General features: G+C 42.7%; 4 protein-coding genes across 4 annotated transcripts; 2 read left to right on the top strand and 2 right to left on the bottom strand.

Annotated features, from left to right (window-relative positions):
• The first annotated feature begins 4,193 nt into the window (after positions 1-4,193).
• Positions 4,194-13,361, top strand: LOC127333283 (protein disulfide isomerase-like 5-4). Its single transcript, XM_051359662.2, has 15 exons — positions 4,194-4,424; positions 4,911-5,001; positions 5,601-5,695; positions 8,381-8,438; positions 9,783-9,967; positions 10,552-10,609; positions 10,694-10,734; positions 10,827-10,901; positions 11,505-11,561; positions 11,704-11,770; positions 12,006-12,152; positions 12,302-12,526; positions 12,654-12,815; positions 12,913-12,990; positions 13,076-13,361. The coding sequence occupies exons 1-15, from the start codon at positions 4,384-4,386 to the stop codon at positions 13,151-13,153; spliced, it is 1,458 nt and encodes a 485-aa protein (XP_051215622.1). The 5' UTR covers positions 4,194-4,383; the 3' UTR covers positions 13,154-13,361.
• A 1,379-nt stretch (positions 13,362-14,740) lies between these two features.
• Positions 14,741-15,313, bottom strand: LOC127328730 (uncharacterized). The gene has a single exon (XM_051355306.1). It carries the CDS (start codon positions 15,311-15,313, stop codon positions 14,741-14,743), a length of 573 nt encoding a protein of 190 aa, XP_051211266.1.
• A 339-nt stretch (positions 15,314-15,652) lies between these two features.
• On the bottom strand, positions 15,653-16,304 carry LOC127328729 (uncharacterized). The gene has a single exon (XM_051355305.1). It carries the CDS (start codon positions 16,302-16,304, stop codon positions 15,720-15,722), a length of 585 nt encoding a protein of 194 aa, XP_051211265.1. The 3' UTR covers positions 15,653-15,719.
• A 2,510-nt stretch (positions 16,305-18,814) lies between these two features.
• Positions 18,815-21,397, top strand: LOC127328728 (protein FAR1-RELATED SEQUENCE 5-like). Its single transcript, XM_051355304.1, has 5 exons — positions 18,815-18,849; positions 19,321-19,585; positions 19,703-20,405; positions 20,529-20,986; positions 21,107-21,397. Exons 1-5 carry the CDS (start codon positions 18,815-18,817, stop codon positions 21,395-21,397), a joined length of 1,752 nt encoding a protein of 583 aa, XP_051211264.1.
• The last annotated feature ends 5,946 nt before the right edge of the window (positions 21,398-27,343 follow it).

Here is a 27,343-nt window from a genome sequence, read left to right as displayed (position 1 = left end):
TGAGATCCATCTGATGTAATCGGTGTTGTGTTTGTTGGGATCCGATGAATTGTTACATTATGATCAGTCTACCTATAAAGTTTGTGAAGTTATTGTTGCTGCAATCTTGTTGTGTTTAATGCTTGTCACTAGTGCACGAGTGGCATGATCTTAGATTTAAGCTCTATAATTATTGCTTAGATTGTATCTACAAGTTGTTTGCACATGTCTATGTCCGGAACCCGAGGCCCCAGAGTGACAGCAACTGGGATAACTGGAGGGGATGGCTTAGATACGAGGATCACATGTTTTCACCAAGTATTAATGCTTTGCTCCGGTGCTCTATTAAAAAGAGTACCTTAATTACCAGTAGATTCCCTAGAGGCCCGGCTGCCACCGGCTGGTAGGACAAAAGATGTTATGCAAGTTTCTCATTGCGAGCACGTATGACTATATATGGAAAACATGCCTACATGATTAATAAATTGATGTTCTATCTTAATGCTATTTCAATCCTATCAATTGCCCAAATGTAATTTGTTCACCCAACACTTGTCACTTGTTATTGGAGAGTTACCACTAGTGTAGATAGCTGAGAACCCCGATCCATCTTTCATCATCAAATACTCACTCGGTCCTATATGCCATTAGAAGTAGTATCAACTATTTTCTGGTGTGATTGTCTCTGTGTTACTGCTACTGCTGTTGTGTTACTGTTACTATCGCTCTCATATTACTGCTGCTTTCACATCACCCCTGTTACTAGTGCTTTTCCAGGTGCAGCTGAATTGACAACTCAGTTGTTAAGGCTTATAAGTATTCTTTGTCTCCCTTGTGTCGAATCAATAAATTTGGGTTTTACTTCCATCGAAGACTATTGCGATCCCCTATACTTGTGGGTTATCACCCCCATGTCACTTAAACCCCACATGTCAGTGATAGCGGCGGGGGGCCTGTGAGCTCACTTAACACCAACTTGGGGGTTATCGTAGATTATCCCTGCTGTCATGGGGAACACCATCAATATACCCTTGTTGAATATCGTGTGAATTACTATGCATGATCATCTTGTTCGAAGCAAGGGAGATTTACCATGAGTTGCAAATATTGGAGTATACATATTGTTAGAGAAGAACATTGGGCGGCCAACTAAAGCCATGTTCACATGGTGGAAGTTTCAGTTGGATAAAAGTCCAAATATCTGTTGTCCTTGTCTTCCCGGTATGGATGTCCAAAAAGTTGAGATTTATCAAAATTGAGAAATCAAATGAGATTCATCTCCTAGGACCTTTGTACAGGAGGCAAGGATGTACCCCTTTGTGACACTTGGTTGTATGCGATGAAAATCCATGGAAATCCAAGCTAATTAGGACAACGTATGGGCACTATTAGTATATTATGCATGAGGCGAGCAACTTATAGGAAGTGTTATGCATGAGCCATATTATTTATCACTACCGTTGAGATGAGTTGCACTTTTCAAAAAATATATTTTCAACACTCCTATTGCATTTAAAATGAAAAGCTCTAGCACATGAGCAATCTTACTTCCCTCTGTGCAGGGCCAATCTTATACTTTTATGTTGAGTCACCATCCATTCTTCGATCATTTTCTTAAAAGCATAGCTGTCATTCTTAGTTTAATGTGCTTGTCCCGGAATAAGATTAATTGTTGTATAACTGTGATGCTTGAATCTTTCGATATTTTTTACTTCTAGTCTTCTATTGAATTTCAGAGGTGCCCCGACATTTATGTTTTGCTCCACAAATAGGGAAAGCGGGATAACACTTTATCATATCATATTATGAACATTGCAATCCTACAAATACTTATGTTTCATGTTGCTTATTATTGTGTTGGTATCCTTTCATGACTTGCATAACTATTGAGTATCTTTACTTGCATGCTTCTTATTATGAATTGCCTGAGCATTTAATCATGTAGTGAGAATGTATACATCATATGAAGCAAATAGGTTCGTGAAAGTTTCTTTTATCGCACTCAGTTGTCACCTTGTCCTCCCACCTACCTGTGTAATCATGTCATGTGTGGTAACAAGAGCACCCATGCGTCGCTCTATGAAAGGAGAATCTGACACTTTTTTTAACAGTTAATACCATAATAATAAAATAGTACATAGTAGAGATACACGAGCTGTCTCCAACGACTGCAAAATAAAGTCTAAAAGATACCAGCTAATTTTCGAGGTCTTCAAACTCTTTCTTCTTCCAAGACACAATCATGTATTTTTCTGAAGGCAGCTAAACATGCGTAACAAACCATAGACCTGTAAATATCAACGAAGGTTTTCCCATAATTTTAATTTGAGCCGCAATGCCAAGCCTGCGTACATGCGCGCAACCATTAAAGTAGTCAATCAACATCGACAAGAGTACCAACACGAGTATGTTAGGAAATAATAACCGATCAGCTGTGTCGACGTCGATGGAGAGCCGAGAGTACGAATCCCCATTGTCGAGGACGTAGCAACCAGGGCAAAAACTTCGAGGATAATCCTCCTCGCAGCAACCATGAGAAAAGATCCAAAATCGATCTGGCGAAGCAAGATCTGAACACCCATACCTAGATAATTGTCATCTTTCAACGCCACCATTGACGTCGGGAAGGAGATCTCATCGTCGAATGAAAGGCCGAAGATCACTTATTACGGACGATGCCATCTCCATTGAGGGGAAACCAACAAGAAAACGGCTACCAAAACCCTAACATAGACTACTGAAAGGACTACTTTTATTGAAAACTCCACACATAGATCGGGTTCCCCCACTCCTCCTAACGCCGGCGAGACCGGCCGAAGGAGGGGGAACCAATCTATGGAGGAGGCTGAAGTAGAGGAGGAGGAGGAGAATGTGACACTTGTTGTAAGATGGAAGTGCAAAAACAGACCTTTGCGCTAGTTGGTCTTTTTTTTAGTTGTTTTGAAAATATGATTACAAATGGACCGATTAGAAGCACACATGGTCTACTTCAGAGCCCATCACATGAAGAAGAAGCCCAAGAATGCAACCCATAAAAAGCCCAATCATCGAGAAAGAAATGCATGCCTAGTAGTAGCCCTCTTTACTAATTCTCAGAGGACCGAAAAATGGCAAATCCTAACATAAAAAAGAGAAGGAGCTACGCAATTATCTCCCACAGATCTCTCCTTCAAAAAGGAAAACTAAAATCTGCCACAGGATCTCAGCATTCGTAAAATAGGGCGTAAATTAATTTTCTACAGTTGACACGGCATTTTTGCAGAAGTAGAGAAAAGGAAAGCGATAGATGTGGATGGATATCCGTATTTATTTCAGTGGGTCGACTCGAGGCGAGGCAAATCAACTTCGGGCCTGTTTGTTTGGGCTGGCTGTGGTCGGCCGGGTCTTTGTGTAGAAAAAGGCTGCTTTGTGAAAAGCAGCTGTTTCGAGTTTTACTGTTTGGCAAATTAGCTAGCTGTCTGTCTGTAAATCGATGAATGTCTGAAATACCCTCTAAGCTCGAAGGACATGTATTTTCGTTTTATGTGTAAATAACATATAGATCAGCAAATATTTCTTTATTCAAATTAAATATATAGCTTTCTAATTATATAATATAATTCATTAGATATAAATTTATACAAAATACAAGATATAGTTTTGTCATTACTTCCACGACAACTCATTTGCACTAGTAGATCTTGTGCCCAGGAAATTTATTACATGAGCAATTTTAAATATGTATAAGGTATTCATCACATATATTACGATGCATGGACATGAATCTATACCACGTGTGCACACAAGTTCTGCAATTCCACGTCTTCTTCTGTCAAATCCATCAATCACTTTTTACTTCTCTATACGTACAATCACCAAACGCGCGGACGAACAAGGCAAGCAGCAGCATCTAGCAATAGCATACGACGTGTACTATACCCAACTCGTACACCGCAGCCGCGTCCAGGAAAGGAAAGGAACATGTTGGCTCGATGGCAATTCCCAGTAAATAAGCTGAACGACAAGGGCACAAGCTTATAACGATTCGGTTTTAAGTACCAAAGCTGCGGGAAGCCACAAAAGCACCTCCCGACGTGCTTCCTCTCGTATGTGCAATCGGTCGACCGGCTTTGGAAAAGCCTGAAGCGAAGCTGATCCGTTTGGTTCGTTTAGACTGCTTATTTCAGTGGAAAGCCACCAAAAGCCCAAACAAACAGGCCCTTCGTCGTGAGGCTTCTCAAAGCAGCGGGTAGTCGACTCAGGAGGTAGGAGACGAGGGCGGTGAGATCCGCGGGCGGGCGGGCACGCTTTCCTAGACGAGACGACGATAGGAAGGAAGGAGACTGCTGCCACGGATATCTCGCCTCTCCCCTTCCCCTCGCTCCAGATCTCTCCGCGCCGCGCAGATCCGAACCCCCAGCAGCCATGATCTCCTCCAGCAAGCTCAAGTCCGTCGACTTCTACAGGTCCCATTCGATCTCCACACGCGCATCCCTCCACTCTGCGTTTCTCGATACCTTTTTTTTTCCCGTCGGGTGGCATCGTGTGGGTTTTTGCGTGTGCGGGAATTTGCCGGAATCTGAGAACCTGGGCGCGCGCTGAAACGGGGCCGTCTCCGCTCGATTATTGTCGGCGGGATTAGATGAGTGCGTCGGTGGTTTTCGTCGGCACTCATCGGATTGCCCACGATTTGTTGTTTGGCTTCAGTTTGTTGGGTATTCGGCATTAGTGATTTATATTATTCGGTCCACTTCTACAGTACTGTACCGCAGATGATATATGTACGATACGAAGGTGGTGGTAAATACCGACATTGCAAAGTATAGTGTAGGCTAAACCTGTGGGGTTTTTGACCCTTGTGCTGCCATTGTGCAGCGCTATGTTTCAGGAGAGTTCCTACGGAAGTGGACATGTACTGATATTTATCTGTGTGTTTGGTTGGCTCTCCGCAGGAAAATCCCCAGGGATTTGACAGAGGCATCACTATCTGGGGCTGGCTTATCCATTGTTGCAGCACTAGCAATGGTGTTTCTGTTTGGAATGGTTTGTTCTTCTCAGTTCCTGTTATTTTATCAGTTATACTGTACCTCTTGTCAGGTTACATCACCTTACTTGGTTTCAGTTTTTTGTAGTAGCACCGTGCTTGTTTTCATGTCCCATTTGGTGTGTAGATTAATCCAAGGAAACTTCCATAAGCTAAAGGACGCCCTTCTACTTTGTTTATGCACATAACTTGTGCTCTGCTACTCGGTTCGCTTTAGTAGCTAACTGCTGCACCACATCAATATCCATTTCAGCATGTTTTGTACAATAGTCCAAAATAAACCCTTGCAGATGAACATTTTTTATTGACCAGTAGATCATCGACACGACGAAATAGATTTCAAAAGCAACCTATGATTATGAGAACTTGAAGCTAGTTTGTTGACCAAATTGTTAATTGTGATACACGCACAGAAAAAATTGCTTATCCACCACATGGTCAAATATTCTAGTTACTCTGGAACCATTGCACCACTTGGGTCCCCATTGGTTAAGCATTGCAATTTCTTTCTTGTTTGCAACTTTGAATAATGTTAAATTTGGAGTACTGCTTGACAAGTTTATTATCGTCCACTAACACTGTCGAATTGTTGTTGCAGGAGTTGAGTACTTACTTAGCTGTCAATACCACCACATCTGTAATTGTTGATAGGAGTTCAGATGGGGATTTCTTACGGATTGATTTTAACATGAGGTGAATCCAATAGTATCATTTTTCACGCATTACTCAATGCATAGTTTATATATATGAGCCTTTATGGTTTCATCAAAAGTCCTGATATCTGTTTCTATTTGTGTTACGATTTACGCATCATCAAATTTGTCTTTCGACCTTATTATGTCTCTCACCTCTGCTAAAATCGATGAGTCACTATTGCTATTTATGTTTGCATGTTTCTCGTTGTTCCTAGTCTTTTCTGAATTGTATGAAAAGGAAGCATTTGTGCACTTAGGTTAATAGTCTTTGGCATCAAGCTAGTGCTCTAAATCCAACTATTTTTTCTGTGTTCACAGATTAATAGGTATTCATTACTTATCTTTTTCCCTCTTAGAGCCGTAGTCATTTGAGATCTGTTGTTGGAACTGGCCCTCCAAGGGCCTCTCTGTTTGGGCTTTTATTGGCTTTCCACCAAAATCAGCCAACCAATTGAAACAAAAGGTTTGGCTTCGCGGTAGTGTTTTCTGAAGCCACACCACGAAATACATCGGCGAGAGGAAGCACATCTAGAGGGTGCTTCCCATAGCTTTCTGCAGCTTTTGACTTGAATACGATTTCTTCTATCACATTGGTCTAGAACTTTGCATCATTAACAACCAAACTGCCATCCTCTGGCCTGTTTCTTCCCCATTCCTCCACCAAGTCTCCATTGCATCAGGAACACGGGATAGAGAGAGGATAGGGTCCTTCTCTCCCAGATCGGCGCGACGGGGGGCTCCCCACCGCCGCCTCTCACCTCGTCGGTGCCAAGGAGCTCATCTTGTCCGCGACCAGGAACTCCTCCCCCGCTGCCTCTGACCTAGTGCCGGACCGGGAATTCCTTGTTTGCCGTCACCATACTCGTTTGTCCGCTGCTGCCTGGCCCGTCGGATGCCGGGCGCCGGCAGCGCTTGAGCTCAACTCGGGATGTTTCTTGGCATACTTATCGGGTGTGTTTGGTAGCCCGGGTGACCTCACAGATTCTCATCTCAACCCAGCTTTTTACAGTTTTTGTTGTTTGGTAGGTCGGCTCGGGCCAATTGGGCACTGCCCACTTCATACGAAAAACAGCCCTCAGCCCTGCCCGGTAGAGAAGCTGAAATCGAGCTTCACACATGGGCAGGGCTGACCTCGCCCGGAAAACCCCCCGCGCGTCTCGCTTCTGGGCTGAAACGAACAGGGGTCACCCGCCCGAGCCCTCATTTCCCCCTCGAAACGCTCTCTATCGAATCGACCACTGTGCCGCCCAGCAACCTCGACTCTAGGCCGCGCCGCCGCTTCCCCGACGTCGTCCTGCGCTGCCGCCTCCCCGTCGCCGGCCTGCGCCGCCGCCTACCCGTCGCCGGCTGCGCCGCCACACCATGGACGAGCTCCGCCTCCGCGACGCCATGGACATGGGACAACGCCGCCACGGCCCGCGACACGGGCCAGCGCCGCCGCCTCACGACCGTCTGCGCCGCCGCCTGCCCGACTTCGTCCAGCGCCGCTGCCTCCCCGACTTCGTCCTGCGCCGCCGCCTGCCTGACTTCGTCCAGCGCCGCCGCCTTCCCGACGCGCCACGTCAAGCTAGGGACCGATTGCTTTTGTTTTTTACGTACAGGGACTCGATTGCTTTTTTCGTTTTCTTTTCAAGGGCCTGTCTGTAAAACTAGGACCTCAGCCTGGCTGAACGCATCACTGACCACCAAACAGATTCTTGTCATAGCATGCTTGAAGGCACCCGACCCACCAAACACATAGCAAATTCTGGATCCAACTTGTATGAGGTGAGCATGTCTTAGTTGAGAAAGACAATCTGTGGTGAACTGACCTACCAAACACACCCATAGTGATTAAGATGGTGGTCATCACCCTCTTCCATCATGTGGGATAGGGGTGAATTCAGTGCCTGTAAGTTCCTTCGTCTTGTGCTCCCTAATCTCAGTGATATCGTTGAGGATAGCTATCTGGTAGGCTGTATTGACACTATGTGCTTCGCCATTCACGTAATAGTAAGAAATCTCGGTTGAGCAACTGAAGTTATGGTGATGCAATTAGTGCCTGATTTCTCAACTTCTCTAGGCCAATGGCCGGGTCTCACACCCCTGCTGAACTTCTTCAGTTGAAAGCAGCTTGTAGTTGCTTATTTTTGTTGTTGCCTTCCGACGAGCAAAAGAAACAAGTGGATCTGAAACAGAGGAGCAGAAATTTTGCGTCAAAATGGTGATGGATATTTTATTTAGTGTAAAGGGGTTGGATTTATATTTTTGGAAAAAGCTGCATTTTCATGAAAATTATTTTGGTGTGCATTTTCATGAATTATATAGTGATTTTTCTGGGTATTTCTGATCAGTTCACAGTCAGAAAGCCAGCCAAGTTGCCAAAGAGCAAAACTCTGCACAGTAGCTTTTCCACCACAGCAGCTTTGACATCACAGCCAGCCCACAGAGCAGCACAGCCAGCTCAAACAAATAGGGCCCCAAGTTTCATGGAAATTTTCAACCACTAGGCAATTATTGTTCGTTCAATTGTACAGCATAAGTTGTGCTTTTTAGTAAAATTTATACACTTGCCTAGCCATCTGATCGGAGTTTAGGTCAATGTTTGTTGTTTTTGATGTGATGACTTCATTAATGAATAATGATAGGCGACAGACACTTATTATTCCCTTGGTTGTTCACTATCTGCCTCTGCATTTTGCAGCTTTCCTGCGCTTTCATGTGAATTTGCATCAGTTGACGTCAGTGATGTGCTGGGAACAGTAAGATTCTATCTCTTGGTGCCATGCTCTATTTGTTTTCTTCTAGCTTCTAAAATGCCACACGGTATATAACATGCATCTTTCCTTTTGTACGGTAAACCTAAAAGGGGGAACAGGATAGGTATCTAACGTATCTTACACTTTCCATAATTTATTTTTGCTGAGTAGTCTTGTTAACTTGCCACTAACACCTTCCCCAGACCCCGCGCAGTGCGGGAGCTCTTAGCACTGGGTACGTCCTTTAGTCTTGTTAACTTGCATGCTAAATTACCATTTTAAGCTACCATTTGAATATAAGAAAAGTTCCAACTTTTGTACAGTTTACTGTACATCTCCTGGTTATGAAAATCATTGCAACTCACCCCCTCTCAACAAAACCGACCGAGTTTTGGGCCTTATGTGACAGCCAGGTACACCGATGTGTCATTGGTCAGAGAAAAATAGATCGAGATGCTAGAAGTCCTCACACGTGACCAAGCACTCTCACCCCACTTGAATCAGAGAAAATTATATTCTTTTGTTGACTCTTTTTCCACCTATCATCTCTCTCTCTCTCTCTCTCTCTCTCTCTCTCTCTCTCTCTCTCTCTCTCTCTCTCTCTCTCTCCCACTCTCTCTCCCTCTCTCTCTCTCTCTCACCAGATCATGTCGCCAATGGACCGCTAAGCTTGTCATTGATCGCATGTAGCCAACACCATGCTGCTCTTGGGCGACCACAGCTTTGTCCACGCTTCCCTTGCGCCTGACACTCTGCGAACTACCCATAGCCTGTCTTGCCACGGCAGCCACTCTGTGGCTTCTTACCGCCAAGCCATGCTGCTGCCGTCGCCATGTGTCCCTGCTTACTGACTGTCCTGCCAAAGCTGGTGGAGGAGTGAATTGGAGTAAAGAGCAAGAGACTATAGAACGGGACAAGAGACAAGCAGAGCATGTAAACTGTAAAGAGATCCTCAAGCAGTGAGGCTTGCAGAAGTTTGGATATGATGGTAGAACAGAGTAAAATAGGCGCAAGGGTTTATTTCCAGTGATTGTTGCCTTCTCAATTGTTAAGTAAACGGTATTGAAGTAAAAGGTGAAAGTAGACACCAGAGATAGTTGAGGGACCAGAATGGGTGTTTTCCTTAAATGTAAGCTGCATATATTTTGTACAACAACTTTTAAATATGGAATACACAAGCGCCTCACTATTTGCCAACTTTCTTTTGTATCAAAAAGGTTGGAACTTGTGTGAACTATTTTTCTACATATTGAAGGGTTGTTTCCTACTTAAAAAAATATTTGTTTGTACAGGATGCATCTTTTTCTACATTGGTTTAACTTCACTTTCCTGTTCAAACATTTGCAGAATAGATTAAACATAACGAAAACTGTCCGCAAGTATTCAATTGATCGAAATTTAGTACCAACTGGATCTGAGTTCCACTCAGGACCTATACCCACTGTCAGCAAGCATGGAGATGATGTTGAAGAGTACCATGGTGATGGTGCAGTTGCCTTGTCCTCTCACAATTTTGATAGCTATTCGCACCAGTAAGTATTCAACTATCTAGTCCTACACTGCTGGACTTCAAACATCCTATAAATTCAATCATTAGCCAACTGATTGTCAGAGATATTTTAATCTCAATCATTTAATTTCTTGATATTCATGTGGATATTTATAGTCTTTGTATCTCTATATACCTACCTCTAAGCATCCAATTACAGTGGATGGATACTAAGAGTGACATGGGAATCATTTTTGTTCTTGCCTGTCTGAGATATCTGTCCTTTGTTTTGTACTACCTCCATCCCAAAGCTTAAGGCTTTTTTTAAAAGTCAAACCTAGTAAAGTTTGACCAAACTTTTAGAGCAATATATCAACAAATATAATATTTTGTAGATACCATATGAAAATATATTTCATTATCTATCTAATGATATTAAATTTGTATTTTTATGTTAATGATTTTTGGTAAAAACTTAGTCAAACTTGACATAGTTTGAGTTTCTAAAAATATTATAAGCCTTAAGCTTTGGGATGGAGGTAGTATTTGTTTTGTTTTAACATTTTGGCTGTTGGAGCCCGTTTATTGTTTCGGTTAATGTTTATCATGGATTATATCCCTTTCCAGGTATCCCATTTTGGTAGTCAACTTTTATGCCCCCTGGTGTTACTGGAGCAATCGATTGGTTAGAATTTGTTTTGTTGCGTTACCTTCTACCTAGTCTATATCGAAAAGTTGAAAAGGTTCTGATTATTTAATATTTCTCCAGAAACCTTCATGGGAAAAGACTGCGAATATAATAAGAGAGAGGTATGTACTGTTGCCCTGTCTGTCCCTAAGATGGCCTGGGTTTCATGATCTACACTTTCAATCCCCATCCTGATTTTTTTTGTTACATACAGATATGACCCTGAAATGGATGGTAGAATTCTTCTCGGCAACGTTGACTGCACCAAGGAACTTGAACTGTGTAAGAGGTCAGTATGCACTAATTAACTATCAAATTTCAAATGAACACATATCAGATATGCTGCAACGTGGAATCCATATTCCTCATTTGTCATCTACCATGAGAAATCAATTAATCTTGTAAAAATCCCTAATTAATTTATTACGATGCCACCATCTTGCATGAGTTACTTGTGCGTGTTCTTGCATGATGCTTCTTTTGGTGCTTGTGCCATCTTGAACTATTTGACTGAGTAGAGTTTGAAGCATTTTTATATCTTGTATATTGAATAAACAGTGCCATAATTGTCTATTTGTTGCCTAAGCATGAATATTTTATCTCATACGTATGTGCTTTCTGTGATGGTGCCACTAATATAAAATTAATCTGTACCAATTTTGCAAGTTGAATGAAAGCCTCATCTCCCTGCCCCCTCTCCTAGTTTCACATATTTTTTTAGAAAAACCTAGTTTCACATATTTTTTTAGAAAAACCTAGTTTCACATATTTTCTTGTGTATGCCCCAGTTGTGATTTTATAACTTGCATGTGCTCCCATATGCTTGTTTATTGAGTTAACATTAACATGCTGATATAATATAATTTTCATCACGTCAATTCATGAAATGCAGGCACCATATACAAGGTTACCCATCAATTCGCATTTTCCGCAAAGGGAGTGATATGAAGTAAGCACAGTAAACCTTGCAATTTTTTCTTGGATACCTTGTGGATCACGTTGCTACCAAGACTGTAAACCTTTGTTTCCCATTACTTTGAAGTTAATTTTGCCCCCAAGTTCAATAAACAACCAAATCAACTTGTATACAGAGAAACCCAGGGTCATCATGATCATGATTCGTATTATGGGGAGCGTGATACTGAAAGTTTAGTCGCGGTATGTTGTGAATCTCCTAGTTTCCAGTTATGTTACTTCATATAGTAGTTTTTACTTTATCTACTTGGTTAATCTTTACGGCGGCACAATATCCTAAACATATTCTGCCCGAGTAAGCGTATGGAACTAGTTTTCTCGAGGAAGAGCTAAAGGCTAAATCTTCTTTGTTATTATTTTTATTGTTATGTAGGCTGCTCTTATGTGCTGTTTCCTTGATGTATGTTTTGAATCTTAGGCAATGGAAACTTATGTTGCAAACATTCCAAAAGATGCCCATGTGCTTGCTTTGGAAGACAAATCCAACAAGACTGTTGATCCTGCAAAGCGTCCTGCTCCAATGACTAGCGGATGCAGAATAGAAGGTTTCGTGAGGGTAAAAAAGGTAAGTGAACTTCTGACCTAACTTGCAAAGTGCTATTTTCTGTAGTTTTTTATTTGTGAGGGAAGTTTCTGTAGCATTGATAGCTGTAGCAACTAGCATGGATGGATTCTTTAATGCTGTCTTTGGTTAATATATGCTCTTTTCATCAGGTTCCTGGGAGTGTTGTAATATCAGCTCGATCTGGTTCACACTCATTTGATCCATCTCAGATAAATGTTTCCCACTACGTGACACAGTTCTCATTTGGCAAAATGCTCTCACCAAAGATGTTTAGTGAACTGAAAAGACTACTTCCCTATGTTGGCGGACACCATGATAGATTAGCTGGTCAGTCTTACATTGTTAAGCACGGTGATATCAATGCAAATGTTACTGTAAGTCCCTAAATTCTGCTCACTTCTCTTCTGAAGTTTATGAGGCATCGAAGCTTCTCCAGTGCCAAACTTATGGTTTCTCTTCTTGGGAAATAACATACCATTTATTTCAATTATGTCATTCTAGATTGAGCATTACCTACAAATCGTAAAGACAGAGCTGGTTACACTGAGATCCTCGAAGGAGTTGAAAGTGCTTGAAGAATATGAATACACAGCACACAGCAGCTTGGTGCACAGCTTCTATGTTCCTGTGGTGAAATTCCATTTTGAGCCTTCTCCCATGCAGGTAGGTTTCTTGTTACTATTTTATTTTACTTTTTTTTTTTTGCTTGGTTCATTAAGATGTGAACAGCCTATCTAAACTGATTCTTATTTACCATCAGGTCCTGGTGACTGAACTTCCCAAATCCTTCTCCCACTTCCTCACAAATGTCTGTGCTATTATTGGTGGAGTTTTCACGGTGGGAACTTGTGCTTGTTTATATTTTCATATATCTGAATGCATCAAGTATACATGGCTAATGAATGGAAACCTGTAAATTCTAGGTCGCTGGAATACTTGACTCCATCTTGCACAACACCCTACGGTTCGTGAAGAAGATTGAGCTAGGAAAGGACATTTGAACAAGAATGGTAGATGTTCAGAAGTGCTCGATTCCTCGTTGTTGCACTAGCTAGTCACATTTTAGTTATACTTGTTAGCAATTCTTAATGTACAACTAATATATACAGAGGGAGGGGAGTTGACAGAAAGATGGCGTCATGTTATAACTGGGTACCTAACTGTTTTGCCGAGTAACTTACAGGAATAATGAGAAGCCAAATCCTTGCAGATGCAGCATTTTCTTGCGACTAGTCAAAATTGAGCTCTAGTAACCTGAATATATACTGTATCTTTCTTTACAACACACTGCAAGTAATCGTCATATTTGATGCATGTTTGTTCTCGTCCTGATCCGTGGAATTGATGGTATCGGTCAAGTTTTTAGATTGTTGTGAAAATCCGAAAATTGGTAGCCATGTCATCTACTAGCTCTTTTTAGGTATCTCCATTGCATTTGACAGGAAAGCATAACGAGCTTGATACAACCGGAAAGAAACTAATATATACTCCCTCCGGTCGCATTTAATCGGGCGTGGAGCTCATGCATGTATGTACTGTGCCCCAGCGTTGATTAATTCGTATAGGAGGTAGTACTCCGTAGGCCTGAACAATTTGAAATGACATACAATTTGAAATGACATAAACTAGCTACATACTCCCTCCGTTCACGATAAGAATTATGAAATGCAGGAAGTGGCTGAAGAGCATTTGTGTTACAGCTTCTCGTTGCCTGGAGCCAATTCTGCCAGATTCAGCTCCATCAGTCCCTAGGCGCTCAGCTCAGTAGAGTCCTGGGCTCCTGGCTCACTCCGACGTTAGAGATATAGGCTCTCTTTGAGCCTTTGTAGAACCACCGCTTCGAACTGGTCGATCTCTGATGTATTTACATATCTGAAGGGAACCTTCTGTTCCTTCCCTGATCAGTCTCCGCACCTGCTTGATATTGATACATAAATATATATATTTCTATGATGCCGAAGCTCACACAGGACAACAACAGAGAGATGACATTAAATTGTCTGAATCTAGTATCAGTAAGCCAACATCTTAGATCTTACTACTGATTAAACCGTTGGAAATGTTTTTTTTGTCTGACCGCTGTGTTATTTATCACATCATGCAGTGAGAATTACATGCAGACAAAGTACAGTCAAGTCCTTAGTTTTTCCTAGCAACAATGACTCCCGCACAATTTCAGAGCAAAACCGAGCCGTGCACAAATGGGTGAAAAATAAAACGGCGAGTTTCTAAAATCACAGACGTCCAGATTTTGCAGAAACGAAACTGTTATCTGCATTAGTTTTACCCAAGATCAAAAGTGCATTTTCGCTTGACTATTACTATTACTACTTGTACCTACAAGATATAGATGTTGGCAGAAACCTTTATATATAAGAAGATATCGCAAGTCTACTGATAGGGTACACAATCTACCCAAGAAATTTCGTTTTAACTATCCGACTCAAAATGCCAAAACCATCTGAATCAGGTAGTGCAATACGTTTCTCTTTTCTCAAAAGAAAAGTGAGTTTGCAGTTGTGAGGGACGGTGGTGTGCCCAGCCACCTCGGTCGGAAAAGCTCATCGTGGCTCGTGGACGCATCGCATTCAGGTGACACGAACCGTGTAGGTGCAGTGCGAGCTGCTCTGCCTCTTGAACGGGTACAGGATGACGCTGCAGGCCACCTCGGCGTCCGCGCTCACCCCGAACGGCCAGAGCGCCGCGTCCTTCCCGACCACCGCCGTCTTGGCCTCGAAGGGCAGCGCGCCGGCGACCACGTCCACCACGTAGTGCCCGTTTCGGATGACCCTCGCCGTGTCAACCTGCACCCGCGCGCCGACCTTCCTGGTGGACCGCGCCCTGATCTTCCCGGCAGGCACGGCGGACCGCCCCACCGCCGCGCCGCGGTACGTCACCGCGGTGGCCACCTCGCCGTACCGGAACGGCGCGTGGCTCGGGTTGTGCACGGTCACGTCGATGGCCAGGGAGAAGTTGAGCGCCGGCGGGAGGACGCTGAACGCGCCGAGCTGCGTGTCCACCCTCGTCGCCACCACGCGCGGCGGGCGCGGGCGGAGCACCGCAAAGTAGAGCGCGGCGAACAGGGCGGCGCCGAGCAGGAGGAACGCCGCCAGCAGCGCGCAGCAGCATATCGCAGCGGCTTTCTTCTTGATCCTTGCCATGCTTAAGCTGGTTGTCGGGAAGCAAGAGGGACGGGGAAACTTGTGCGTTTTGGCGTTTCTTGATCTCTTGTGGTGGATGGCGTTTCTTGAAATGATGTTATTAGTGCTGGTGTTGGCACTGAAGCTTAATGAGATGTTACATTGAGACATCATTTATTACTAGTTTCTGCTCATTTCTTAGACTATTGGGCTCCTATATATATATATAATATATCTGAAAAGTTGAGAACTCGTGGATGACGAGACATTTATTTCGTAGAGCTTCGGTATCTAGTTTAAACTTAAAATTCAAACAAAGTACAGTACCAAAACCTTTTATACAAAAGCGTACCCTCCATCCAAATGGGTAATATGAGACGTGTGATGGTGTGAGCTCTCCTCACTCGCACATGATAAAAGAAAAAGGTTAACCCACATTCGTCGTGGATGTGCAGTTCGTGTTGCTCTCCCCCGTCAAAGGGTAGCTACTGATGAGGCACGTAACCGCCGAGCTCGCCTTGATCTTGAACGTCGCGGCCACCACGGCCTTCCCGGCCACCGTCGTCCTCGTCTCGAACGGCAGCATCAACGGCGGGTTGAACACGGAGGCAGCCAATTCCTGGACGAAAGCGGGCGTGAACACCACCTTGTCTGCCTGCACTATCACCGTCGCCGTGACCGTCTGCGTCGTCCGAGCGCCAACCTCCCCGGCGAACATCACCGACTGTCCCACGGCCAAGCCGTGGTAGTTCAGGTCCGTCACCACGTCGCCGTAGCGGAACGACGCGTAGTTAGGGTTCTTCACGGTCACGGCCACGTCGAAGCTGAGGTTGAGCTTCGGCGGGATAGCCAAGACATCCACCTGAGTTACTGTCATGCTCACGACCTTGGCCGCCACGTGCGGCGACCGCGGCCGGAACACGGTGAAGTAGAGCACCACGAAGACGATGGCGAGGATGACGATTAGAGCGAGCAGCACGCTGCAGCAGATCACCACGGGCTTCCTCTTCATCTTTTTCAATCGATTGCCGGCAAGAACGACCTACAGATAACTGATGGTGTTTCCTGAATCTCTTTGGACGCGTCGCTAGCTTGGTTTCGTAGCACAATGGGACACGTACAAAGGGAAGAACAGGGCAATATGTAAGAAGGCGAGTTTCATTGGGATTTCAGATGAGTTTTGTTTCTGGTTGTTTGGATTCGGTGTGCGCTTGCATTGTTATCGGTGTTCTATATGTTTCTTTGGATTGTTTGGAGGTTTGGGAGCTTCCGGAAAATCTAACGGCTGGTGAGACAGCCCGGCTAAGCTCTCCCCTGATCGACCAGGACAAAAATGTTAAACTGCACAACGTATGGAAGTACGTCTCACACATTATGATATTTGCTTAATTAGATCGTCAATTACCTTGGAATGAATGTACCTCGAACTAAACGGCTGGTTTACTTACCTTATAGGTTATTACACATCTGTGCATGACGACAACAAATGCAAAAATTAGGTGAGATGGAACTATGAAGGCCAGCAAACTAAACTATGACACGGAAATAAGAGCACGTGACAGATTTATACGTATATAAAATCCAAGATATTTTGCTGCCTTTTTAAAAAAACTTCATGACAGTATTTTTTAAAGTTTGGATAGTAATTTTTTTTGTAGTAAATTGTCGGGACAAATATTTAGCTTGCGCAATAATTTTTGGCTTGTTTGAAGATTTGGGAGATTCCGAAAATTCAAGTCCACCTGTATCTCAACGACGAGGACAAAACGTTAGGACGTATGGAAGTTTGGGATGGAAATGGGTCGGGGGCCCGGACTTGGCCTTGGACCTGGCCCCTATGGCCTCAAGTCCAATTGTAGGGGCCACAGGCCGACCTATTTCAAAAAAGTTTGTGGTCTCGCTAGTCTATTGGGCATCTCGGGTCGATCCAAAATTTTGCGACAACAGTTGATTCGTGATTAAAAGGTATGCTAATTCTACAATTTTGTACAGCAAAATTACTTGCATAATTTTATTGGCCTAGATCCGATTTTGCGATGTAGTTCGTACTTTCTGCGAAAATGAGAATCTCCATCTCGTATGGCGCCCGGACCATATCACAGCCATCCGTTCACGTGTGGAGATTCCCGCTGAGGTCCCAACAACTGAGCTCGTTGACAGCCTTTTCCAGCCAATACATCTGGCTCAAGTCTCGACGCTCATATGCATACCTGACAAATAGCCAGGTGACGTCCAGGCCCCCCATCCCAAAGGACAGCTCGCCCGGCTGGCTACTCGTCCTCCCCTAGCATCCTCGTCCTCGCCTATCTTCCTCTCCTAGCTTCCTAATCATGTGCAGCCTGACCTCCCCATCCAGTTCCATTTTGAATCTCAACTGTTTCCTTCTCCTTCTCCTTCCTCAAGATCTGCCCCGTCTGCTCACGATATCCATCGTCGATCCGCTCCCTTTCAGATCTGATGGGAGAAATGATGGTGGATAGAGGCCCGGATAGTTTCATCGGCTTGCTTTTCGGGTAAATAACCAATCTTGCCCATGCCCTACGCCCTCACCGATGTGGTCTTGCCTTTATTCAGATTTCTTCATATCGATGCAGCATGTCAGTACCAATCCAAGAATCGACTTGGAACTGGGATCCCACCGCTATCCCCTCTTCAGATGAAGACGGAAGCCCAAGTAGCACTCTTTCTAGATCTAGCTCAGATACAATAGCCACGGAAGAGGATTCACTTCGTGGCAGTTTTCCTAAAGATGCAGATTACAACACCGAATTCAGCTGCGAGCTTGGGCGTAAAGGGACCTGTGTGGGACCAGATCCGCAAGGTGAAACATCACCCCTGAGTCACCAACGCAGGCTCACAACGTTCCGCCTCCGTTGCCTCGTCTGTGGAAGAAGAGGTTAGATCCACATGGAGCTTCTCATTGTTGGTACTTGGTACAATATACTTTTCACATTTGGAACTGTCCATGATATTCACCATCATTCAGATGTAAGTAGAAATGCTTCGAATTAGCTCTTACCAAAATTTATATGGCCGCGACGGTCTAATATGGCTACTGAATTTGTGGATTGTCCATATCCTTTCATTAGTAGTAATGTTTTTTTTTTGTTTTATGCCATGGCATCATGTTTTTTATTTTAGGCACGGTTCTGCGCCGAATTGAAACCATGGATATCACTTAAGCTGTAAAAGTGTTCTCTTGAAGTCTTTATTATGCTGGAGAAAAAATATACAGTAACACACTCCTAGGATGCCAAAGTTAATCTCCTTATGACTGAACTATAAAACAGCATAATAAAACTATGCTTCTTTTTGCCTTACGGGCAGATTAACTAATTGGTGTGGAGAAATGCATATTTTCTGCAATTAATATTCGTTCCATTTCTTGTAGCACTCTAAGTCTCTAACGACTTATATTAGCCAATTGCGGCTCCAGTTTCACCATTTGTACTAGACCTATATCAACTCAATGGGAAGCTATATCAGCTCAATGTGAAGCTATATCAGCTCGAGAACTAGTCTATGACCAACATCACCTATTGTATATTTGAAGAAAGGTAATAAACTAAATAATCCACGCATGGTTGTAATGATGTTGTATGAAGCATTTTGTTTGGGCTCCTGACTTGCGTCAAACTAATCTACAGATACCCAACCAACATTAGTTATTCCTTTCAATCGCTAGAATGGATACATGCATAATTTGTGTATCTGGTTCAGGAGGTTGTTGTGGACATATGAAAGTATTAATTTTAAAACTTGCAAGTCTGACTGTCAATCGGTGACAGTCAAAAATGTGGTCAGTCTTTTGTTCTTCAAGAGACTCATCTATTAGTCAAAAGTCGTTTCTACGCATTTTATTCTTTGTCATATCTAATTTGGCACCTATTTTATACGTCAATGCCGATTATGTCACTCCAGTTTACACCTTTGCTCTTACACATATTAAGTGCATGTTTATGGAGCTGCACCGAGAGATGCTACTGAGTTTAGGTCATATCCATCCTGAATAATTGATTATTGTTTAGGTTCCGACGGGGAGAAATACCAGATTCTAGGGAAGCAAGCTCAGAAAGGAAAAGCACACTAGAGCTTGCTATGAATAGGCAGAAGGGCAGAAGTTCTGATGCTATAATAGCACCAGAGATTGGGATGGAGTTCGATTCATTACATGAGGCATACGACTTTTACAATCTTTACTCATGGGAGATTGGTTTCGGCATAAGATACGGGCGGTCAAGGAAGAATGTTGCAAAGAGCAAAACTGTGCAGGAAATAACTTGCGGCTGTGAGGTAATTCAATCAAAGTCTAACTTTCAGTCAATACAACAAAATAAATTCTATCTTTTTAAAAGTGTGTTTTACTGGCATGTGAGAAAATGAGTATGATAAGTTCAATCATCTCTACAGGGGAAGCCTAAGCATGTGAACACAAAATTAGCATGTTGTGGCTGCCTAGTCATGATCCGTCTACACCGAACTACTGATAATGGATGGTACATTCATGAGTTCAGAAAAGATCACAATTATGGTTTGGCAATGAACCGTGGGGAAAAGATGCAATGGCCCTCTAATAAAAACATTGACCCGCACATGAAGGCCCTTGTTAAGAACCTCAGGGACAATAATGTCGGCCTAACTAAGGCGTTCAGTGTAATTGGGAGCTTTTTTTGGAGCAATGGAGAATGTCCCCTTCAACAAGCGGTCTGTAAGGACGCTTTGTGCAAGCATCGGCAGAGACCATTCAGAGGACGATGTGAAGACAATGTGAAGAAAACATTTGACTTATTTTCAGAATTGAAGATGAAAGACCCAAACTTTCGTGATAGCTGCTTAGCAGACAATGATGAGAATATTAGAGCACTCATGTGGACAAATGGAAAGAGTCGTATGCAGTACAAACCATTTGGTGACGCTATAACTTTCGACACAACTTACCGAACAAACCAGTATGACATGCCGTTTGGTCTCTTTGTCGGTGTTAACAACCATTTCCAGAGTATAATCCTAGGTGGTTTTCTTCTAACCAATGAGAGAACAGAGACTTTTGAGTGGGTGTTCAAAGAATTTGTATCCCTAATGGGAGGTAAAATACCAGTTACCATTCTGACAGGTATGGCCGATATAAAACAAACCACAGCATCACGGCCAGTGGTTGTTCTAACTTTTAATGTGTTTTATATCAATGATAGCCAGTGAACTGAATATAATAAATGATATGCTATTTGAATTCCAGATCAGTGTCGGGCAATGGAGCTTGCTATTGTTGTTGTTCTCCCTGGGACAACCCACAGATGGTGCAAATGGCACGTATTGCGCAAAGCTAAGGAACACACGGGATTGTTGTATTCGAAAGCGTCCGGTTTTCGTGACGAGTTCCACAAGATTTTAGAGTACATGATCACAGTGGAGGAGTTCGAGGCAGCATGGGCTATTCTCATTGCAAAGTACGGCCTCCAAGATCACCCTTTCTTAACCCATATTTATGAGGTGAGAGAAATGTGGGCGAAGCCTTACTTTGAAGGAAAGTTTTGCGCTAGGATGACCAGCACCCAACGTTCAGAGAGCGCAAACAACATGCTCAAGGGTTTTGTACCGCCAGGTTCATCAATGAATATGTTTATCAGGCACTACGAGAAGCTGCAATTTGACAGGGATGCGGAGGAGAACATCCAGGAAATGCGCTGCCGAGTGGTAAGTTCATTTTTACCAATGTTGGCTGGTACTAAAATATCTTCAATTTTCTTTCATGTGTTTACAAAATGGACACTCAATTTTAGCGTGACATCCTTCATCTAATTTCTTATATTTCAGGGTGGCGTAGTCCTGAACAGCGGGTTTCCGATTGAGATGCATGCGAGTAAGATATACACTCCAAACATGTTTGATTTGTTCAAGGTTGAGCTATTCCAGTCCGGGTCATATATTGTGAAAGAGGTCACTGATGGTCATAGGTTTATAGTGAAACACATCTTCGCTGAGAAGAGGAGAAGTGGTCCCGGACAGAGTTTGAGGTTATATTTGATTCCTAGAGAGAGACTTTTAAATGTGAATGTGATAGGTACAATCACATGGGAATGCTTTGTTGTCACGCACTCCAGGTAATGGCTGCATTTCACTATTTCACATTCATAGTAGATACCTTGGTAACTTTTTTTGTCTAGATTATGTGTATTCTAAATTGCATAGTTCGCTGGACCAGTTATATGCTAGAGGTTACCCACTCTATACATATCAGCCTTTTTCGACAAATGATATATTGTCATAAGGCATGGCTAGTTTGATCATGCTCTAATATTGTTCTATCATATCCTGGGCATTGTATTTATATTTACGATCAAATGAAATATGGGAGCGAATATATTCTTGGATCTCTTCTTGTTTAGCAAAATACTATTTCCAACGTGTGGGTGGATATTTTTTTAACACACCACATGGATAACGTTGTGCTTTGTGCGTGAAGTATGCGTGGATCTCTCCACAACAACCAAAGAACTTTCCCGACAATGCGTGGATACACGTGGACGGATAGTTTTAAACCCACCATATGAATATCCGGGAGGATCTTTTGAACTCATCTTATGGTATCGGTGGGTCTCGACCCACCGCCGGCCTTCTGCATAGTAATATTTGGATGCTATGTGTTACGTCTTTGGTTCTTTTTAAACCCACTACAAGGATACTATGTGTAACCCTATCAAATCTCTTCGCGGTTAGCCAAAGAACCTTGCGACTACCCAAGTGGATCTTTACATGGACATCGTCTGTGCTTCGCACACTAAGTACACCTATATATTTCCACACCATCTAAAGAACCGTCTGGACCTATTACGGATACTATGTGTAAGTATAAATCTATTGGATATCTTAACGGATAGCCAAGGATCCATGTAAATACTTGGGGGATCATTTGAAGCCATCATATGTGTATATTGGTTACGACATGTTGCCAACCTTATGACATGATGTGTATCATGTGTTACACCCTCAGATCTCTTTTTGGTTAGCCATAGATCATTTCAAACGCGAGGATGGAAATTTTTGAAACCACCATATGGATACCGTTGCGCTTCGTGTGCTAAGTACACCCGCTCTCTCCACAGTGTCTAAAGGACTTTCAAGACCAGTTGTAGATACTATGTGTAAGTGTAACCCTATCTGATCTCTTCGTGGTTAGCCAAAGATCCGTATAAATACTTGGGAGGATCGTTTAAACACACCATATCATAGCTATTCTGTGTTAGGCTTACGCATACTCATATTTGTTGGATCTTATGTGTTACGTTCTTGGATCTCTTCTTGGTTAGCCAAAGATCGTTTTAACACATGGTGGATACAATGTGTAACCCTATTGGATCTCTACAAAGATACAACATAGGTACCTATCATGATCTATTGAACCCACCATCGTCCTTATGCATAGTAATGGTTGGATTGTATGTGCTATATTCTTGGATCTCTTCTAGGTTAGCAAAATACCGTTTCCAACATGTGGGTGGATGTTTTTTAACACACCACATGGATAACGTTGTGCTTCGTGCGTGAAGTATGCATGGATCTCTCCACAATAACTAAAGAACTTTCCCGACCAATTATGGATACACGTGGATGGATAGTTTCAAACCCACCATATGAGTATCCGGGAGGATCTTTTGAACTCATCGTATGGTATAGGTGGGTCTCGACCCACCACCGGCCTGTTGTATAGTAATAGTTGGATGCAATGTGTTACATCTTTGGTTCTTTTTAAACCCACTACAAGGATACCATCGTGCTTTGTGTGCCAAGCATACCTGGTTATCTCCACACCATGTAAAGCTTTTTCCGGACCAATTATGGATGCTATGTGTAACCCCTATCAAATCTCTTTGTGGTTAGCCAAAGAACATTTCGAATACCCAAGTGGATCTTTATATGGACATCGTTTGTGCTTCGCGCATGAAGTACACCTAGATATCTCCGCAACATATAAAGAACCGTCCGGACCAATTATGAATACTATGTGTAAGTGTAGCTCTATCGGATATCTTCATGGTTAGCCAAAGATCCATATCGCCAACCTTATGAATCCTATTTGTTTGATCTTATGTGTTACACCCTCAGATCTCTTTTTGGTTAGCCATAGATCGTTTCAAACACGAGGATGTAAATTTTTGAACCCACCATATGGATACCTTTGCGCTTCGTGTGCTAAGTCTGCATGTTCTCTCCATAGTATCTAAAGGAGTTTCAAGACCAGTTATGGATACTATGTGTTACCCTTTTGGATCTCTTCACAGTTGGTCGAAGAACCATGCAAATAACCGAGAGGTTCTCCTAAACACACGATTCGAGTATTGGTGGGTGTTGACGTGCCATCACCCTTATACATATTAGTTGTTTTATCTTATTTGTTACAATCTCTCATCTAAAGGAACGTTCGGACAAACTATGGATACTATATGTAAGTGTAACCCTATCGGGTTAGCCAAAGATCCATATAAAATACATGTGAGGATTGTTTGAACCCACCATATCGAAGCTATTATGGGTTAGCCAAAGAAGTTTACGAATACCCAGATGGATCTTTTAATCAACCATATGAGTAACGGAGGGTATCGACATGCCACCTCCATAGTATTTGTTGGATCTTATGTGTTACATCTGTGGATCTTTTCTTTGTTAGCCAAAGATCATTTCAACACATGGTGGATACTATGTGTAACCCTATTGGATCTTTAACAGATACACCATAGAATACCCGTCATGATCTATTGAACCCACCATCATCCTTATGCATAGTAATAATTGGATTGTATGTGTTACATTCTTGGATATCTTCTTGGTAACCCAAATAGAGATTCCAACGCGTGGGTGTATATTTTTGAACACACCACATGTATGATGTTGTGCTTTGTGCGCGAAGTATTCATGTATCACTCCGCAATAACTAAAGAACTTTCCCGACCAATTATGGATACACGTACATGCATGGATAGTTTTAAACCCACCATATGAATATCCCAGAGGATCTTTTGAACTCATCGTATGGCTATCGGTGGGTCTCGACACACCACCGGCCTTTTGCATAGTAATAGTTGGATGCTATGTGTTATGTCCTTGGATCTTTTTAAACCCACCACAAGGATACCACTGTGTTTCGTGTGCCAAGTACACCTGGTTATCTTCACAACATGCAAAGCTTTTTCCGGACCAGTTATGGATACTATATGTAACCCTATCAAATCTCTTTACGGTTAGCCAAAGCGAATACCCAAGTGGATCACTATATGGAAATCGTTTGTTCTTCGCGAAGGAAGTACACCTGGATATCTCCACAACATACTATGTGTAAGCGTAAATCTATCGGATATCTGTATGGTTAGCTGATGATCCATATAAATATTTGGGAGGATCGTTTGAACCCACCATATGTGTATCATCGTGTAACGACATGTCACCAACCTTATGAATCCTATTTGTTTGATCTTATGTGTTACACCCTCACATCTCTTCTTGATTATCCATAGAAGATTCAAACACGAGGGTGGAAATTTTTGAGCCCACCACATGGATACCGTTGCGCTTCGTGTGCTAACTACGCGCGCTCTTATCATAATACCTAAAGGACTTTCAAGGCCAGTTATGGATACTATGTGTTACCCTTTTGGATATATTGGCGGTTGGTCAAAGAACCATACGAATACCTGAGAGGATCTCCTAAACCCACCAGAAAGATACCGTTGTGCATCGTGTGCCAAGTACGCCTGGTTATTGATACGTCTCCAACGTATCCATAATTTCTGATGTTCCATGCTTGTTTTATGACAATACTTACATGTTTTGCTTGCACTTTATAATGTTTTTATGCGTTTTCCGGAACTAACCTATTAACAAGATGCCACAGTGCCAGTTCCTGTTTTCTGCTGTTTTTGGTTCCAGAAAGGCTGTTCGGGCAATATTCTCGGAATTGGACGAAATCAACGCCAAAGATCTTATTTTTCCCCGGAAGGCTCCAGAACACCGAAGGGGAGTCGGAGGAGGGCCAGAGGGCCACCAGACAATAAGGCGGCGCGGCCCCAGGCCTGGCCGCGCCAGCCTATTGTGAGGAGCCCCCAGGCGCCCCCTTGCGCCGCCTCTTCGCCTATTTAACCCCTTTCGACCTAAAAACGCGATACCAATTGACGAAACTCCAGAAAGACTCCAGGGGCGCCGCCGCCATCGCGAAACTCCAATTCGGGGGACAGAAGTCTCTGTTTCGGCACCCTGCCGGGACGGGGAAGTGCCCCTGGAAGCCATCTCCATCGATGCCACCGCCTCCATCATGCTCCGTGAGTAGTTCCCCCATGGACTACGGGTTCTAGCAGTAGCTAGTTGGTACTCTCTATTCCATGTACTTCAATACAATGATCTCATGAGCTGCCTTACATGATTGAGATCCATCTGATGTAATCGGTGTTGTGTTTGTTGGGATCCGATGGATGATACATTATGATTAGTCTATCTATAATGTTTGTGAAGTTATTGTTGCTGCAATCTTGTTATGCTTAATGCTTGTCACTAGGGCCCGAGTGGCATGATCTTAGATTTAAGCTTTATACTTGTTCTTAGATTGTATCTACAAGTTGTATGCACATGTTGCTGTCCGGAACCAAAGGCCCCGAAGTCACAGAAATCGGGACAACCGGAGGGGATGGCGGTGATGTGAGGATCACATGTTTTCACGGAGTGTTAATGCTTTGCTCCGGTACTCTTTTAAAAGGAGTACCTTAATATCCAGTAGATTCCCTTGAGGCCCGGCTGCCACCGGCTGGTAGGACAAAAGATGTTGTGCAAGTTTCTCATTGCGAGCACGTATGACTATATATGGAAAACATGCCTACATGATTAATGATCTTGATGTTCTTTCTTAATGCTTTATCAATCCTATCAATTGCCCAACTGTAATTTGTTCACCCAACACTTGTCACTTGTTATTGGAGAGTTACCACTAGTGTAGATCGCTGGGAACCCCGGTCCATCTCTCATCATCATATACTCGTTCTATATGTCATTGGAAGTAGTATCAACTATTTTCTGGTGCCATCGCCTCTGTGTTATTGCTACTGTTGCTGTGTTACTATTACTATTGCTCTCATATTACTGCTGCTTTCACATCACCCCTGTTACTAGTGCTTTTCCAGGTGCAGCTGAATTGACAACTCAGTTGTTAAGGCTTATAAGTATTCTTTACCTCCCCTTGTGTCGAATCAATAAATTTGGGTTTTACTTCCCTCGAAGACTGCTGCGATCCCCTATACTTGTGGGTTATCAAGACCGTTTTCTGGCGCCGTTGCCGGGGAGGCATAGCTCTACTCATAAGTTCACCTGGGGAGTACACTCTACCTCTCTCTCTGTTTTATTTTATTTTGTTTTGCTTAGTTTACTTTTGTCTAGTTTATTTGTGCTTAGTTTATTTCTGTCTAGTATTATTTTGCTTAGTTTACTTTTGTCTAGTTTCTTTTTGTCTTGTTTTACTTTTCTCATATACCCAAAAATCCATAAAAAATTGAAAAATCTAAAAATTAAAAACTGCTGTTATGGGAGAACCCATAACCTATTTGGAGCTCATAGAATTATATAATAATTATAGAAAATCAAGAGCGGGTGAAGTGATGAGTGCTGTTATAGAAAAATTGAATACAATTGCTAAAATCTTGCTTAAACGCCATGATATAAACTGTTGCTCTCAACAGGACACTAAACATCTTAAATTTCAATGTGGCTTTAGTGAGGAATTTTTAATTAAGAACTATAATCGGAATAGCTATATTCATTTTGGGTTCGAAGAAGTAGAACAATTTGTCATATTTATGGGAGCCTCTGAGATAGAATCCTTCATGTCTAAGAATTATGAAACTTGTGTTGTTTGTAAGGACCTTAAAGATTATGTCTCTTCTATCCTTAATTTTTGCAATGAAAGTTACAGTGATAATCCTTATATCATTGATTATAAAGAGAGACTCATTAATGCACAAGAATGCACTCACAATTTGCAGGAACCTGTGGAAGAACAAATTGATGAACCTGAAA

Source organism: Lolium perenne, chromosome 2 (genome assembly GCF_019359855.2).
Source record: "Lolium perenne isolate Kyuss_39 chromosome 2, Kyuss_2.0, whole genome shotgun sequence".
In the NCBI taxonomy this organism is placed as follows: domain Eukaryota; kingdom Viridiplantae; phylum Streptophyta; class Magnoliopsida; order Poales; family Poaceae; genus Lolium; species Lolium perenne.
Note: the sequence above shows the minus strand (reverse complement) of the source record. Positions and strands in the feature narration are given on the sequence as shown.